The 17,187-nt window shown below is 46.2% G+C and overlaps 1 protein-coding gene across 2 annotated transcripts in view; it reads right to left on the bottom strand.

Moving 5' to 3' along the window:
- Positions 1-17,187, bottom strand: part of VPS53 (VPS53 subunit of GARP complex) — a 115,707-nt gene that overhangs the window by 25,274 nt on the left and 73,246 nt on the right. For both annotated transcript variants that reach the window (XM_001513697.4, XM_029081994.2), the window contains 4 exons: positions 11,047-11,289; positions 9,122-9,269; positions 6,940-7,022; positions 3,382-3,460 (listed from right to left, as the gene is read on the bottom strand). In XM_001513697.4, the coding sequence (XP_001513747.1) occupies positions 3,382-3,460; positions 6,940-7,022; positions 9,122-9,269; positions 11,047-11,289 (553 nt within the window). The remainder of the gene's footprint in view (positions 1-3,381; positions 3,461-6,939; positions 7,023-9,121; positions 9,270-11,046; positions 11,290-17,187) is intronic.

Raw genomic sequence — 17,187 nt, forward strand, 5'->3', positions numbered from 1 at the left:
GGTGCATCACTTCTACAGACAGCTAGGAAACCACTGCAGCTGACAGAATCCTTTGGTGCACTGCAGACAGAACTGGGAAGCCTAAATTAGCAAGAGGCAACGGGGTCTCAATCAATCGATGGCATTCACTGTGCGCTGTGTGCACGGCGCTGTACTGAGCGCTAGGGAGAGTATAATACAACACAGGTGGTAGACACGTTCCCTGTCCTCAACGAGTTTACAGCTTGGAGGGGGGGAAATGACATTAATACAAATAATTCATATGTAATTTACGGATATGTACATAAATTCTGTGGCATGGGGGGGGGGGCTGAATACGAAAAGCCCAAAGGTCATAGATTTAAGGGCACATACAATGCAGAAGGGAGAGGGAGTGGGGGAAAACAGGGTTGATTCAGGGAAGTCCTCCTGGAGGAGATGTGGCCTTAATAATGTTTTGAAGGTGGGAACAGTGGCGTATGGGGGAAGGGGGTGGTGTTCCATGCCACAGAGAGGATGTGGGAAAGGGGTCAGTGGTAAGATAGATGAGATCGGGGCACAGAGAGCAAGCGGGAGCTAGAAGAGCAAAGTACGTGGGCTGGGCTGTAGTAGGAAATCTCTGAGGAAATAAGGTAGGAGAGGGCAAGCTGAGTCCTTTAAAGCACTCCACCGTGGTTTCCTTAGCAAGGGAGTGCCTCACACTGTTGCTCTTCTCACTCCCTTTTCTTTCTGCCTTGAATAAACTAACAGAATATTTTTGTATCCTGTTTGATCTACACATGCAGTGTAAATATGTACTCTGAGCACATAGTTCATAATCTGGGTTTGCACTCTTTGTAGCCATTCTGTTTACAGATCCTGCAAAATCTACGCACAGAATATGTTCATGCAATCTGTGTAACCCAAGTGAATCATCTTCTGTACAATATACACCTGTAATTCATACACATAATCTGTACAGTCTAGGAATATGGATTTATTTACCCTAGAAACCCATTAATCTGAACTGAATTTAAAACCAAACCCATTCCAGAGACAGGAACTCCACTGAAACTCATTTGACATTGTTAGGGGATACTTTCTTAACCTTGGCCAAACCCTTTTGTCCAGGCCCTGGGCCTTTCAAGAGGCTGTGGACAGGCTCTTTCGTTCTGGGCACAGGTGGGAGATGTCACTAGGAATGGAAAGCAGGTAAAGACATGGTAGGAACTAAGACACTGCCTTGTGGGAAATAAGAGGATTTCAGGAGGAAACAAATGCTGGGAATAAAGCCTGCTCATTTGTCCATCTGGTTTCCCCCTAGGGTACATGTTCCCTGGGGATGGAGACCACGTCTAATCTAACCCACGGAAACTCCACAGCACCCAGCATATGATCCCGTGCCTGGTGACATCCCATCAAAGTTGAAAGATGGCACTGAGCTAATTCCATTTGTCACTACTACCAAAGGCAGTCACTTCAAAGTCCCAAGAAAAACTTCTCCAGCTGGCAATTTGAGGTGATGATCTACAGATTCTATGTACAAATGACAAAAAGTACTTCTCTTAGTCAATCTGCAAGCACTTGGCTTATTTACAGTTGGTCATTTCCATCACATGGATTTCATTTTGCCTGGGATTCCAAAGATTCAAACCAGAATTAATGGTTTACCAGCTGCTCCTTGCTCATTTCTGTGGTTTTTCGATGACATAAACAAATGAATATGAATGTACAGTCTATGTTTATGTTTGTTGAATGTGGGCTTAGCGGCAGGACAGACTGAGTGCAGAAAAGAGGGATTTTAGGACATACCACCCAATGACCCGACAGTTCATATAAGCAACACCTGGAAGTTTAATGTCTCAAAATGTTATTTTGCTTTTTAAAAAAAATCCATTTTTCCTTAGGAAAATATAAAAATTCTGTCACCATATTCCAGTCCCCGTGTGTGGAAGGGCAGGGTAGACTATAGCTGGAAAACACCATAGTGAGGAGATGGTTACCACTGAACAGCAGCTGGGGATAAGCAGAACTCACGAAATGTAAAGTGCACTTCACATTTCTGACACTCAAAGACAGTGCATCGCCACTCAGTGGCTCTCTGTTCTCCTTGCTCTAATGTACCTCTCTGCATTCCAGAGACATAGTGGAAATACTGCTCAAGTAAGAAAACCCAGAAATCTGGCTCTGCCTGCTAGAATGACTTCCAATTTGGTGAAATGATGATGTTTCCACCACCCAATATTGGATTCTGCGATGTGTTTTTTTCCTGAAACTAGATTTAGTTTCTGTTTTAGATACTTGTATTTCACTATTTACAATAATTTTGCAAGACCAAATTCAGACTAACTCTCTACTACTTGTTTTTTTGTCTTTCCATTCCCCTTCCATGTCATTTGGGCCTCGGGTGGGGCAGGGCACTGGAAGAGGCTCTCCTTCTCTAGCAGCGAGAAAAAGTGGCATGGCTGCAGAAGAGAAGCCATGAGATAGGCCCTTTCTATCAGAGCCTCATGACCCCCTGAAAAACTTGTGGGATGAGGCAGTCAACAGGGCAACATAAGAAGGGAGATAGATCCTGGTCTGACTCAAGGAGGAATGGTAGTTGGACACAGAAAGGGTGGGAAGTCCCCGGGGATGAACAGATATGGATAAAACATACTCTCTTTCTGATGTGCTTGCCTGTCTGAGTTCTTTCATTGTGTATATCTAATACAAACCTACTCACTGTATCTCGATCTCATCTAACTCACTGCTGACCTCTCACCCATGCCCTGCCTCTGGCCTGGAACTCCTTCCTTTTTCATATCTGACAGATAATCACTCTCCCCACTTTCAAAGCCTTACTAAAAGTACATCTCCTCCGAGAGACTTTCCCCAACTAAGCCCTCACTTCCTCTTCCCCCACGCCCTTCTGTGTGCCTTTGCAATCAGATTTGAACCTTTTATTCACCCCTCCCTCCGCCCGACACACTTATATACATATCTGTAATTTATTCATATAAATGCCTCTCCCTCCCTCTAGGCTGTCTGTTGTGGGCAGGGAACTCATCTATCAACTCTGTTATATTGCCCTCTCCCAACTGCTTAGTACGGTGCTCTGCATACAGTAAGCACTCAGTAAATAGGATTGATCCTTGGGCTGATTTTACCTCACACCACCTAGGATCAGTGTCTCTTCATTTTGAGAGAGGTATCAAAATTAAAAAAAAAAATTAGATGGAAGGACTGGGGATTTTAAAAAACCAGGAAAGAAGCAGATCAAATCGCAAGATATGCGATCATCTTTCTTTCGAACGAGAAGAAAACCTGGTCTGTGTGAAGGATGGGCCTGGGTTCTCGTAGAAATTCTATCCAAGGGGTTAAGCAGCTGTCTCGGGGGCTACTGCAAAAAAGCCAAGCGAGACCTCATTTTCCCCAACCTACCTTGCTCATTGCAGTAAGGGCAGGGTCACAAGCCGCATCGAGATCTTGAACCAGCAAAAGAATACTGCTGGTGATTACCCTGTCAATCAAACACAGACACTTCTGATTTGCAAGATACCCGTAACCTTAACCACGGCTTTCCTGGACCGGGGAAGGATTATTCCACTGGACTGTTTTTTGCGCATTTGTTTGTTCCTGGAAAGGACTAGGGGCGTGAAATAATCGTAGGCGGTCCAACCTTGGTTTAATAGGGGAGTCGTTCCCTCAGGCAGTTGATACATCTGTTTCTTCTGTTTACTCCGATTTAAATGGGGCTCCTACTTTCATATGGGCAGGGAACAAATCTGTGAATCCTGGTGTATAGTGCTTAGTACAGTGTTCTGTACACAGTAAATGCTCAATTAATACCACTGATTGATATAGCCAGAATACATGCCAGAACCCTCTCCCCCTCACCTGCTAACTTCCAATAAGGTGACCCAGCCGGGCTCTGCTAACTCTGTCCTAACTAGCTATGTCATCTAGTGGCCCTCGTTCGAACTCATCTTTTCCCAGCTTCTTTATGACTTTATCATCGTAGACAAAAGTCAGTTTAGACTGACAAGCCCAATCTTCTTCACAACCCAGGAAGATCTCCTCAACAAGCTGGTCAGAACCATTAAGACTAGCTTAGGCAGACACAGCTGGAAGGAGGAAAGTTTTATTGACAGATGAAGAGGCAGGTCTCATTAACGTGTCCAATGTGTTATTTGCGTTAAAATGAAAACATTCCTGGAGATCCACTTCTGGCCAGTTTCTCTCTCTGCTCTGAGACTATGATTTTCTCTCTCAGGGAAATCGAGGAATGCGAGTTCCAGCAAGCTAGGCAGGCTGAGTCCTGCGGTCCTCAGAACGAGGCTATGTTTTCTGTGGGTGAGATGTAGGAAATAGCTGTGGTTTAGCACAACGGAGAAACTCTGCCAGCTGAATGAAAGGCGAAAGGCCAACGTGGCGCTCCATACCATCTGAGGCTGCACTGGGGGGTGGAGGGAAAACCAAACTGAAGGCATGATAGAAGTTCACGTTGAATTCTAACTGAATAACATCCAGGCAATGCTTAGAAGGATGGAAACACAATACAATTTGCTCTGGACACCACCCCAAAGAAAATCAGCTCTCAGCCCAAACAGTGACTTCGACCCGTGGCATTTTGTTTCAAAGAGGCCATCAGCAAGCCGCTCTTTTTCTAATTTAGTCCCCAAGCTGTTCTAGTGACCAAAAAAATAGCACAGTCAATGAAGAGGATTTTCTTTAGCTATCTATTTTTCTCTTCCCTGCAATTAAATGGTGGAAAAACCCACCCATCTATTAGCTTTTCGGGCTTTTAGGAGAGGAGCAGGGGGAAGTGTCGCCTTGGCATTTACGATGCCGGTTCTCCTGGGCACTGCCGTGAAATCCATTAATCAATGCCATTTATTGAGCGCTTATTGTGTGAAAGAGAGCATTATCACTGAAAAAGTCCCCAATTTTCATGAGATTGCCACTATTTCTGATATTTTGACAACATGATGGGATACAAGCAAATTGTGTTTGAGCATAACAAAAGGCATGAAAAAGTCCACACATTCTCATGAAGTGGCCAACGATTAACCCTAGCGGAAGAAAGTCCCAGTAGCACAGAAAAATGAAAAAGGATGAAGATGGTCTGGGCTTCACCCGAATCGAAAGAGAAGTGGCTTCAGGACTCATCTGGGAGATTTTGGCTGAACCTCTCCTGGGAGTCACAGAGTGAACGAAGCGTAAGAAAGATGGCTAGCTCTCAGCTGGTGAGACCTTCAAAGTCTGGCACAGAAATGTCTATCAAAAGGAAATTCTCCCACCCAAGGACACCTCAGAGCTAACTGTTCTCTTTTCACTCCTGAGAAGCCACATGGTCTACTGGAAAGAGGATGGGCCTGGGAGTAAATGTTTAAAAATCCCCACAATTATTATTACTAATTATCAGAGGTTTAGCACCAAGAAAGCAGATGAATCTGGGCAAGGCTCTGCAGCCCAGGAACCTTGTAGTATCGGTCAAATGCTTATTATGTGCCAGGTACTGAACTCAAATGCTGGGGTAGATGCAAGATAATCAAATTGGACCCAGTTCCCGTTCCACACGGGACTCCCAGTCTAAAGGTTTAAAGGGGAGGGAGTAACGGGTATTTAATCCTCATTTTACAGATGAGGAAACTGAGGCATAGGGAAGTTAAATGATTTGCTCCAGATTACACAGCAGGCATGTGGCAGAGCCAGGATGAGAATCTAGGTCCTCTGACTCCCAGGTCCCTGCTCTTTCCACTAGGTCATGTTGCTTCCCCAACTGAACTTCACTTTCCTGACACCGCCATGTTGAAATACAGCTCAAAGCCCAACTTCCTCCCCGGCCAGCCAGAGAGGGGCTGCGTAGGATAAAAAAACAAAATCAAAGGATTGCCTTGCTTGAGAAGCGGCAGTCAGGCTGGAAAAAAGTATTACTAGTACTATTGATATTCAAATAGCAAAATTTAAATATTAATAGTAATAGCATTTATTAAATGCTTACTGTGTGCAGAGAAGGGACTGAGGAAAGCTTAGGACTGCAGGGGCATTTAAATGCCCCGAAATGATGGAGTTAGAAACCAAAGTGTACTAAACATATCTGTGGTCAACAGACTGAAGCTCGTAATCAGAGACAAACAGGACCGTAGGGCTGGAAGGGACCTTGCGGGGTCATTGAGTCCATCAGACCTTGCTAAAGCCTCCCTCTCCTAATTATAGAAGACTTCAGAGGAGACTCCATCATCTTCCGGAGGATGGCAGAAAGTATTTCCCGGTATTTCATTCTTCACTTGACTGTGATCTAAGTCCTTTTCCCCGGTTCTGCCCTCAGGGATGTCTGTCTGCTCTAACTTACATCGCTTGGGCTGTTCTCGTCCTGGAATCCCTAGTGCTTTATTAATGGAAGTCAAAAACAACCTGTGAACAAGGTTCGCCAAAACTCCACCGGGCCAATTTCCCAATATGCCTAATTAGGGTTGTCAGGACAAGAGAAACAGGAAGCTGAACAATGCTCCCGGAGCCAGAGGGAATTTCAAATTTTATTTCAATTTCTCAAGAAGGAACTCAACCACAGCCTTCCTAGAATGTTAAAATACCAGCAGCACAGGGCTGGTACACGCATCATAGACACTTTTGATTCACGCTGAGCAGCAACTCGAGGTACGACATCTTTCTGAGAGCGCTCCACTTCCTGCCTGTCGCCTTGATCCCAGACAGAATTACTGTTTAGGTCGGCAGCCCTCTATTTCCTTCCTTCCTTCCTCTCTCCCTCCACCCCTGCCTCCCACTCCCACCCTATAATCAGTTCATTAATTTCTGTGAAAAAAAGGACGGGGAAGTCGTCGTATCTGTCATCGGTTCCAGTTCGGCTCTTGGGCTCCTTATCAAAAGAGTAATCTGGCACCAGTGAAAGGCCTCTACATGGGACAACTCTGAACTTATCAGAAATGCAACGTGAAAGAGGGGAGGCCTAAGGGCAAGGAGATTGGCTCTACTTACGTGCTGAATGTCTCTCTCTCTCCTGACAGGTTGATTCTTTTCATTAAACTTGCATCAACTTTGTCTTTGAGTTTTTCTTCGAGCTGAGGAAGTAAAGGAGAATTTGACACATTTGCTAACTGCCCAACTGCCTCCTGACAGAACTCCTGTACACAAGAAACCATCCTGGCCCTGGCCCATCCAGCCAGGTCTCTATTATGGATACTAAAATATGCTTGAAAGGAAAAGTGTACTTTTCCCCTTAATTCTCCATTTGGATCCATGACTCACAAATTTATCTGGACTCTTCAATTTATTGATACTTTCTACCGCCACGATATTTCAGATATTCCACAGTACTGAAAATGCTAACCGTGCACTTTTGTTAACGAATCTCCTACCCCAGCTCTAGTAGTACGGTGGCATTCGATAAGCAATTCCAGTCTTATCTTGTTTACCTCCTTCATGATTTTATAATGAACAATTATTTATTTGCATCCCAAAGAGTCCTAATCCATCCAGCTGATCAGCTAATGGAAGGGACTTCATTTCCTGGCTTTTTTCAGTTGCCCTTCTTGGGCTTTTCCCAATTTCATAATATACACATTGTAGAAACACGTTTAGGTGAGTTATAATTTCCAAGAAGAGAATATTCTCGTGCTGTTCTTTCTCATGATGGATTGCATACCTGAGACAGTTATGTCCGGGGCAACAGAATCAAGAAAGTACATATCCTATCTACCTGAGGCATGAAATGATCCTATGCCCTCTTGACTACTGCAGCCGCCTCCTCGCTGACCTCCTGCCTCCTGCTTCTCCCCACTTCAGTCCTTACTTCACTCTGGTATCTGGATCATTTTTCTCTAAAAAATTCAGTCTCCATCTCCCCCCTCTTCAATAATTTTTATATAGTCGCCATCCACTGCCTCATTGAACAGCAACTCCTTACCACTGGCTTTGAGGCACTCGATCAACTCTCCCCCTCCTACCTTACCTCACTGATCTCCTACTACAACCCAGCCCTGCACACCTGGCTCCTCAAATGCCAACCCACTCACTGTATCTAACTCTTCACTGACCCCTCGCCCATGTCCTCTCGCTGGCCTGGAACGCCTTCCCCCTTCACACCCCACCCCTTATCACTCTTTCCACCTTCAGAGCTCTCCTAAAATCACATCTCCTCCAAGAAGCCTTCCCTGACTAAAGCCTCATTTCCCCTACTCGCCCTATTTTCTGCATCATCTATGACCTTGAAGCGTAACCTCAATTTGATATTCACCCCACCCTCAGCCCCAAAGCATTTATATGTCCAGATCCTTACACTCTGGTATCTTCCCTATTTGTAATTATTTTAATGTCTGACTCCCACTCTAGACTGCAAGCTCCTTATGGGCAGGGATTATGTCGACCAACTCTATTGTATTGTACCCTCCCAAGTGCTTAGTACAGGGCTCTGCACATAGTAAGTGCTCGGTAAATACAACTGATTGATTGGTTGGGGGCAATGTATCACATGAGGCTTTATAGGCAGGACTGTCCCTCTTCCCTGAAGCTCAGTCTTTAGTCTGGGCAGCCAACCAAGCTGGGTTATAGAGAAGTAAAGCAATTGCTTACTCTAGTCACTCTGAATTGGCTTTTAACTCAGTTGAAACAAGTGGTAAAGCCTGTTGGGAACCCTTGGCCTCATGTGGTCTTGCTTAGATACCAAGAGCAGAAACTGATTTTGGTTCAGTAATAATTTATGTTAGTCTTTCTCAGTCAAATAGGAATCCAAAGAGAAGGGACTTGAAGAAGTTTTTTTTCCTTCCCAGCCTCTAGTGATCACTGCTCAAAAATGAAATGGTGCTGGGCAAGGCTGGCTCCAAAAATCCAGTGGACAATTTTTCCCGGGTATTCCCTGTGCTACATGATTCCCCGGAGCCTCTCCGTCCTTGTAGGCTCCGGTCAGCGCTGCCTTCGCTCCTTCCTGAAAAATGGCTCCTAATGTCACCATAACAAACAGAAGATATTTGCTTAGGCAGAGAAGGACTGCTCTGAAAATTTCAGGAGACCTATAAAATCCCAGAGGGGCTCTGCTAGCTTAGTCATAACGCTTTGGGGGATGGAATCATTTGTGGTGACTCATGTGAGCAGCAGGCCAGGCGGCAGCCCGGTCCGGGTGATCCCAGCTGCGGGGACACGGGGCTGTGCCCAGCCACCTTACCTGCTGGGTCGTGGCCCAGCAGTATTCTGCTGTGCTCAGGATGCTGCAGATCAGGCAGAGTTCGTCTACGGTGAACTTGGCCACTTCGGAAACTTCCTTCTCCTTGAGAAGGCTGCTGATGGTCAGCCCTCCGCTGCTGCTGGTCATCCTGAAGGAGAGAAGCGGGGTTTGGTCAGCTGAGGATTCTTAACTTCCTTCCTGAGGGCAGGAAGGGGATGCTCTCAAGACAAAGCCTCTCAGCCCCTCCCTGCCTCTCTTTCCCCCAGCCCCGTCCCCACCCCACCCCCAGACAGGCACCAAATGCCAAGGGATCTTTTCCCGTTGACTTTACCTTGACCGCTCTGATCCCTGGTTAGAGGAAGTGAGTGGTTTCAAGTGCTAGCTAAGAATCTGGGTGATGTTTACTGCATATCCAACAATTAAGCAGCCTAAAAAAAGCCTCCTCATTAACCTGGAATTTCCTGATGGGTAGAACTCAAAGTAGGGCCTGAGGGTGGGTTCCTGTTTACTGTCAACTGCTGTGATTGAATCTGCCATTGAATTTTATATTTTGCACTTGTCTCCGGGGGCCAAAGTGTAATGGGGGCTTTTGAAAATAATTAAAGTAAAATAAATACAGTACTAAGTATTTTCTGTTCCTGTGGAAGTTGCAAGGAGGGAAAACAATCTGATTTTCTAATAAACTGTCCAAGAGCAGCAGTGAGTTTTGACTCGAAAGCCATTCATTAGGAAAATAAAAAATACAACCTCCTTATCTCCACTCAGAAATCCCACATCATTTTCAAATGAAGAGGGAGGGAAACTGAAGATTCTGCAATACTTACTTTGGATGGGGGTAGGAGAAGGAAAAGAAATCTAAAATTAAACCTTGGGGACTCCAACTGAGCTGGGACAAAGAAAATCCACTCACTTTTTCTCTCCAAACAAAGCAGAACTCTCTCAAGCTACATATTTTATTTAGAACTGCAAGAAGCTCAAATCAGCAGAACTGTTGTTTGGTTTGTGGATGAGGCTACCAGGTGTAAGGCTGCACCCATGGGAATGGGTGTCTTTGTCAAATCAGGACTGTAAGACTGAGCACTGTGGGCCTCAGACCCACCCCTGGGCGATCAGAAACCAAAACTGATTTCTTTTTCCCCAGGGACCCTCTTTGTCCAAGGGGCACATTGACTTCCAGTCCAAATATGTGCGTGCTGTGGGGCAGCGGGCTGGGGAAGATCCCTGGCTCCCCGGGAGGGTGAGGTGGGGATTTTCCCTGTTCTACCTGTTCCTTCTTCCCTCATCACCCCCAAACCACCTCCTGGCTAGTTCCCCTTTCCCCCCCCCCGCAACTAATTGGACCAGCAGGATGCTGAAAATTCGGCCCAAACAGCTATCACTGCTGGGTACTAGGCTTTGGCTAGCGGCCAATCCCCTGGCTGGAATGGAGTATGGGGATCTGTGGCCCAAGCTAAAAGGGTTTTATTATTATTATTAACAATAATAATAAGAATTGTAGTTTTTGTTAAGCGTTTACTATGTCCCAGGGACTGTACTAATCGGTGGGGTAGATACAAGGTAATCAGGTTGTCCCACGTGGGGCTCACAGTCTTAATCCCCATTTTTCAGATGAGATAACTGAGAGATTAAGTGACTTGTCCAAGGTCACAAAGGAGGTATGTGACAGAGCCAGAATTAGAACCTAAGTCCTTCTGACTCCCAGGCCGGTGTTCTATCCACTAGGCCACACTTTGGGTTCGTTGGGGAGGAGTTTACCCTCCTTAAGGCTAAGAGTAAGCTGAAAGCTCTCAGGTTCCTCACATCATATTTCAATAACCAGGCTTTTCCTTGAGTGTCCTCAACAGACTGATCATTGCATTGTCTTCTAAAACATCTCAGCCCCTCAATCCTGACACCTCTGCCCGGTCAAAGAAAGAAGAACTCACTTGGGTAGGTTTCCCGAGAGAATTTTGCAGGCGTATTCCTGGAGGTACTTCTGGAATGTGATGGTCAGGGAAATCATGGGCTCACCAGTGCTTAGCTGTGAGCACTGCACCATACACTTCTTGTAATAGACAAAGAGATCAGCACAGCTGGGGAGGACCGCTCCTCCTTCATCCGTGTTGGGTTTCGGGGGGCCTTGGGCCTTGAAATCGGCGACAAATCTATCGATCAGTTCACCGAGATTTCTGCCAGGAGGGAAATGAAAAATAAAATCAAACGTTTTTCTGAAAATGAAGGGGAAACAAAAGCACATCTCATCCAGGTCCGATTCCTATTAACTAATCAATCCATGGTATCTAGCGAGTGCTCACCGTATGCAGAGCACTGCATTAAGCAGTTGGGAGAGCACCATACAACAGAACTGAGAGGCATCCTCCCTGCCCACAAGGAACTGAAAGGGTAGAGGAGACAGACGGTCAAATAAATTACAGACACGTACGTAAGTGCTGCGGGGCTGAGGGTGGAGTGAATATCAAATATTTAAAGGGTACAAACCGGGCCTTGCAAAGGGAATTACAATCGTCCTTCCTCGGGATTTCTTTAACAGCCCCTTGTAGATAGATGTTATTATCCCCATTATGTACACGGAGGCTGAGGTCAATGGTTTGGGATCTGCTGTAGGAGCAGAGGTAGGGCTGGGATTCCTGGGGTCAAGCTGACCCATTGGACGTTTAGCCACCAGATCTTCCCAACTCCTGTGACACACTTCTGCTATTTGAATGCTTGCTGCATTTTCCCAACCACTCAGTTCAGTGCTCTGCATGCAGTAAGCACTCCGTAAATATGCTTGATCGATTGACTGGTTGATTTAATGCTTTCCCAGCTTTACTGCTCCAGGGTGATGCTAATCTAGGAACCGGGAAATAGGGGTGGGGGAAAAGGACCAAAGGGGAGAGAGTTCATGACTTTCTGGGTTAAGAGTCATGGTAACGGTCCAGCCGTCTTCTCGGGTTTCCCGTAAAAATCTGGCCCAACTCAGCGCACTGGGGCGAGTTTCATTCCTGGAGGCAGGGCAGCTGATCCAGCAGCTCCACCTCTGAGAGGTTTCGCTTTCCAATGTTCACGTCTGCAATGGCTTCACACCTTTTGGGTCACTCTGGGGGGCCACGAACCTCCATCCAGACTTTAATGACACTTTTTATGAGGCAGAAAACTCCAACCACACACAGCTCCAATTAGCATGAACACAAGAAAATGGATATGTCACAAAGACCTCTCATTGCTTCGAGCTTATTGTAGCCAGATGGCGTATTGGTCTTCATCAGTCTGGTCTTTGTACACCGTAATCACTGGAGGGGAGTGAAAGCTATGAAAAAGTTCAATTACTACTATTTGTATGATGAAGAGATAAGCCAGGGACATATGGCAAAAGCATCGCCGCGAGACTCCTGAGTAAAGGATTCTGATCCTCAAGTCCAGGGCTTTGAGAGTCTATCGTTCATCCGTTCCCCGAGAAGCGGGACCCAAAACACCTTTTTCATCAATTCAGAGTTACACTCGGAGCGGGGATTCTACATCAGTACAATTGGTGGAGAAGAAAAAGGTTGCCCACACTGATAACTCCGGCATATATTTCTTGAGGCACCTATCTGCTTACCCAACTATCTTTCTTGCCCCAATGCTGCTCTCCTTTGGTTCAGAGGATACCTAAAATAGGACACCTGTTGGCCAGGCATGTCCATTGCCCAGGCAGAGTGAGGATAATGGGAGACAAGAGGGCAGAATGGAGTCTAAGGAGGCCCTCAGAGTGATGAGTCGAGGTGGGAGGGTTCCTATCTCAACCTGCCTTGCCTCTCCTGGGTTGGAGTGAAAGAAGGTGAGAGTGGTGGCAGCAAAAGTGACAGGGCTGGTGCTGAGGACTGGGTGCCATTTTGTTTTGATTTGATTCCTATTCCTGATCTCTTCATCTTTTCTTTCCAATCCCTCGTACATCTACTGCACGCAGTTAACGCTCGATAAATACGATGGATTGATTTCTCTGAATCACTCTCTTCCTCCACTTACGCTCTCCCTCGTCTCTGTTCAGACCCCTTTTGCCCCCTCTGACTCATTTCCCCATTTTCTCTCCCACTCCTTATCCCTCCTTCCAATCCACTTTCCTTTCCTACCTCCTCTGTTTTTTTGGGGGGGGGGGGGGCTTGCGAGGAAGAAGAGCGGGAGGTGTAGCCAGATGCTCGTGGTATCTCTCCTGCCAGAGGCCCAAAGCCTCTCACGCCCACTCTGTTCTGGGAAGAGGGCAAGGAGTTTCCAGGGTGGGGTGGGGTTCTGACTGCCCGTACTTGGTTCAGCCACTAGAGATGGCACTAGGAGGGCAGGGCTGGCAAACTAACTAAAATTCATGAGTCACCCCTGATGAAGCACACGATCCAAATGGGAAAACAGACTCAGGGAAGAAACTACATGGGGAACATTCCTTTCTTCCGCCCTTTCAGGGTCCCTCTTTCTACTCCTCTCTTCTTTTAGGGTTCCTTCCTCCTCATCGTCTCCCCTTCCCCTGTACGCTAGGCTTCCAGAGCTCGCTCCGGATGCAGGGCTATACCACCTCTCCCAGGGACCAGGCTCGTGAATAACTTCGACTGCTTCCCTGGTGCCATTGTACCGTTTCCTCGCTGTTCTCTCTCAAGTGCTTAGTACAGTGCCCTGTACACAGCAAGCGCTCAATAAATACCATTGTTGATGATGATGATGATGATAGAAATTACACCCAAATGTCCCCAAACCAAGGGGGCGGCTCTCACCCTAATATGCAAAAACCACTGTAAGATTCAGGCTGGTTGTATTCGAGGGGATACAGTATTCTCGATCATGTGCTTTGGACACTTATGAGCTCGGCCATTTGGGCTTTGCAAAATCAAGTATTTGAGGATATTACGCCTCGGTGTTCAAAGGAGTCATGGCTGGAAAGGGGAGAGGGGCTGACATCCGATCCAATTGGGTTGAGTTGAAACCTGATATCCCAAAATGCAATCAAGTTTTTTTCAGATGTCTCTTATTCAATCACCACTGACGTTGGTTCTCCGGTTCCTGCAGTTGGTGCGGAAACAATTTGCCAGAAAAGGGGGTCCATCTGTTTTCTGCCCCAGCGAATGGCAACAACAATAAAAAAAAAAGATCTTGTCCAACCAGTATGCCTAACCACCGCTCAGATGCTCAACTGCCTGAATTACATCTGATAATTGGAGAGCAGGAAAACAGATGCTTTAAAAGTGCAATCACGGGAAAAATGTTAGGCACAGAGGCGAGCCCTTTTTTTTGGCTAATGAGGTGGTTTTTCTTCAAATTCTGTTTTCTGGGATGGGAAGGCTAATATGAAACATCTCAGGAAGTGGGTGGTGGTGGGAAAAAAATAGAAGAAAACAATCCCATGAGAAGCCTGAACTGGGAGGGTTAGAAGGTATAGGATTACATTATCCCCTGGGGGATTTTATTTGCAGGGCGAAAGCTGTCTCCATCGCCCACTTCAATCTCTGAGGCAGTTTAGGAAACAGACACCCACTAATCCACTACAAAGACTTGAAAAAGTACCCAAGCAGGGTGGTCTGCTGAGTAGCCATTTGGGGCAGGGCCTGCCCAAGGCTGGACTAAGCTTGACCAGGGCCTGGGCCTGGACCACTGTGCTAGACTGGCCCAATCCCTCACCCACTGGAGACACCCCAACTCACTCCGAGGGGAAATGGGATGGGAGCGTAAGCTCCTTCAATCAATAGTTCTTGAGTGCTTTCTGAGAGCACAGCACTGTACCAAGCACTTGGGAGAGCACAGTACAAAAGAGATGCTGGATACGATCCCTTGTCACAAGGAGCTAACAGTCTAGAAGGAGAGATGGACAATAAAATAAACTATGGCTATGTATATAAGTGCTGTGGCTTAAGGAGGAGGGACTATTAAGTGTTAAAGGGAACAGAGCCAAGTACATAGGCGACACGGAGGAGAGGGAGGAGGAAAAATGAGGGCATAGTCAGGGAAGGGGTCTTGGAGGAGATGTGATTTTAAGAAGATGGGGAGAGTGGTGGTCTGATGTATATGAGGGGGAGGGAGTTCCAGGTCAGAGGAAGGCAAGGGGTTGGCGGTGAGGCAGACAAAACAAAGATAAAGTGAGTAAGTTGGTGCTAGAGGAGTGAAGTGTGCAGGCCGGGCTGCAGTAGGAAATCAGCGAGATAAGGAACGAGGGGGCAAGGTGATTTAGTGCTCTAAAGCCGATGGGAAGGCGTTTCTGTTTGATGAGGCGGCGGATGGGCAACCGCTGGAGGTGTTGAAGGAGTAGGGAAATATGGTCTGAATGGTTTTTAGAAAAATGATCTGGGCAGCAGAGTGAAGTGAGGACTGGAGTGGGGAGGGACAGGAGTCAGGGAGTTCAGCGAAGAGGGGGATGCAATAATCAAGATGGGATGGGATAAGTGCTTGGATATACCCTCTCACCCCCTGTTCCAACCAATAATGACCACACAGCCCCCACCACACACACACACTCTTCCCGTATCCCCCCAACCTCTCTTCAGAGCCCCTCTAAAAAGTTCTTGCTCGAGGGGCATTTCCAGACAACTTCCTCATGCCTGACCCTGGTTGGGCCACCTCAACCATCCCCTAAGCACACAAGAGAAATATTTCCTGTACTTTTTTTCCCCATTAGACAGTAAGCTCAGCATGGTCAGGGATGATCTCCATTCGCCTAGCAGTGTTGTGCACACAGTAGGTGATCAATCCAGCTCTTGACAATGATACTGGAATTATTTTGTGTAAATTAGCTTTAAACCAGTTCTGCTGATTTTGGATCTGCCCATACAGCCACCTGCAACTCTCTCAACCTGTTTAGCCTGTTTCCACCTGAAAGAGCCTCATGCTGATGGGTGACCCAGATCCCCTGAATACCCGCTAGGCAAATTTCTACCTACTCAGGAGGAGAGCCACTTAGTACGGACATAGCTTTCACCTCTCCACATCATGGCTTCCTTCTGTAAAATGGGAATAATGAAGACCACTTCCTGCTAATATAAGTGAAACAGCAAGTGTCAAGCTCTTCACAGTGCTTGCAGAAGAACATTCAACACATAAAAAGTACTACACTTATCACTATTGTAAGCTAAATTCTTCAGGGCTCTTTTTTGATGATGAGGTGATGTACCCAAGCAGATGAGAGTTGGCTCATGTCTTAAAAAGTATAATCACTTGCCTCTGTCCACACTTTTGCTAGTTTGAGTCTTTGCTAGCACACCGCGCAAACAAGCCTCTTGGCTACCAGAGGATCCATTCATTCACTCATAGTATTTATTGAGCGCTTAACTGTGTGCAAAGCACTGAACTAAGCACTTGGGAGAGTACAATATAACAATAAACAGACACATTCCCTGCCCACAATGACCCTAGATGCCAAAGAGATGATTGGCAGCAGGGCCCGGCGTGGGTCTCAAATCTAGGATTTGCCCCAAATCAAACTCCAGAAACGGGTAGTTCTTTCTCAACCTACTCACTAGATCTATTTCACTTTCACTGACAAGCCATGCATGTTGTCGTACTTGATTTCCAGTTGAAAAAGGCTAAATACCAGGTACCAACCTATGCTGTCTAAAAACAAAAGAAATGTGGATATCATCATCAATGCCTAGGATGCCCTGAACACTGAAGAACACCAACAGAGAGGAAGAAACATCGAGATGCAGTTTATAAAGACAAACTGAACATTATAAAGGATTCCAACCCACAGGTGGGTTTAGTAGTGTTGGGAACTAAGAAGAAGTTACTGACCACGTGGAAGGGGCAGGGCTAAAACGCAATGGTCAACTGCTGTTCAGAGTGGGCATCAGACAACAGTTTGTGATCACTTGCAAGATCTTCCACCTCTCAAATAAAAGAAAGACAAAAAGGACGCATCCATGGACTCGAATGATGTTCAGATCACTGAAAACAGAAATAGGAGCAGCAAGGGGCAAAACCACTGACATAGAAAAGACAACCAAGTGTGAAATGTATTGCTGACCGTGCGTAGGGTTGGGAATCTCACAATCAGAAATGTCAGAGCATTTGTATATTAGGAAAAATGTTACTGACTGTATTTTCTATTCAGTTACGTGACTCCATTCTTTCCC

This window comes from Ornithorhynchus anatinus, chromosome 17 (assembly GCF_004115215.2).
Source record: "Ornithorhynchus anatinus isolate Pmale09 chromosome 17, mOrnAna1.pri.v4, whole genome shotgun sequence".
In the NCBI taxonomy this organism is placed as follows: domain Eukaryota; kingdom Metazoa; phylum Chordata; class Mammalia; order Monotremata; family Ornithorhynchidae; genus Ornithorhynchus; species Ornithorhynchus anatinus.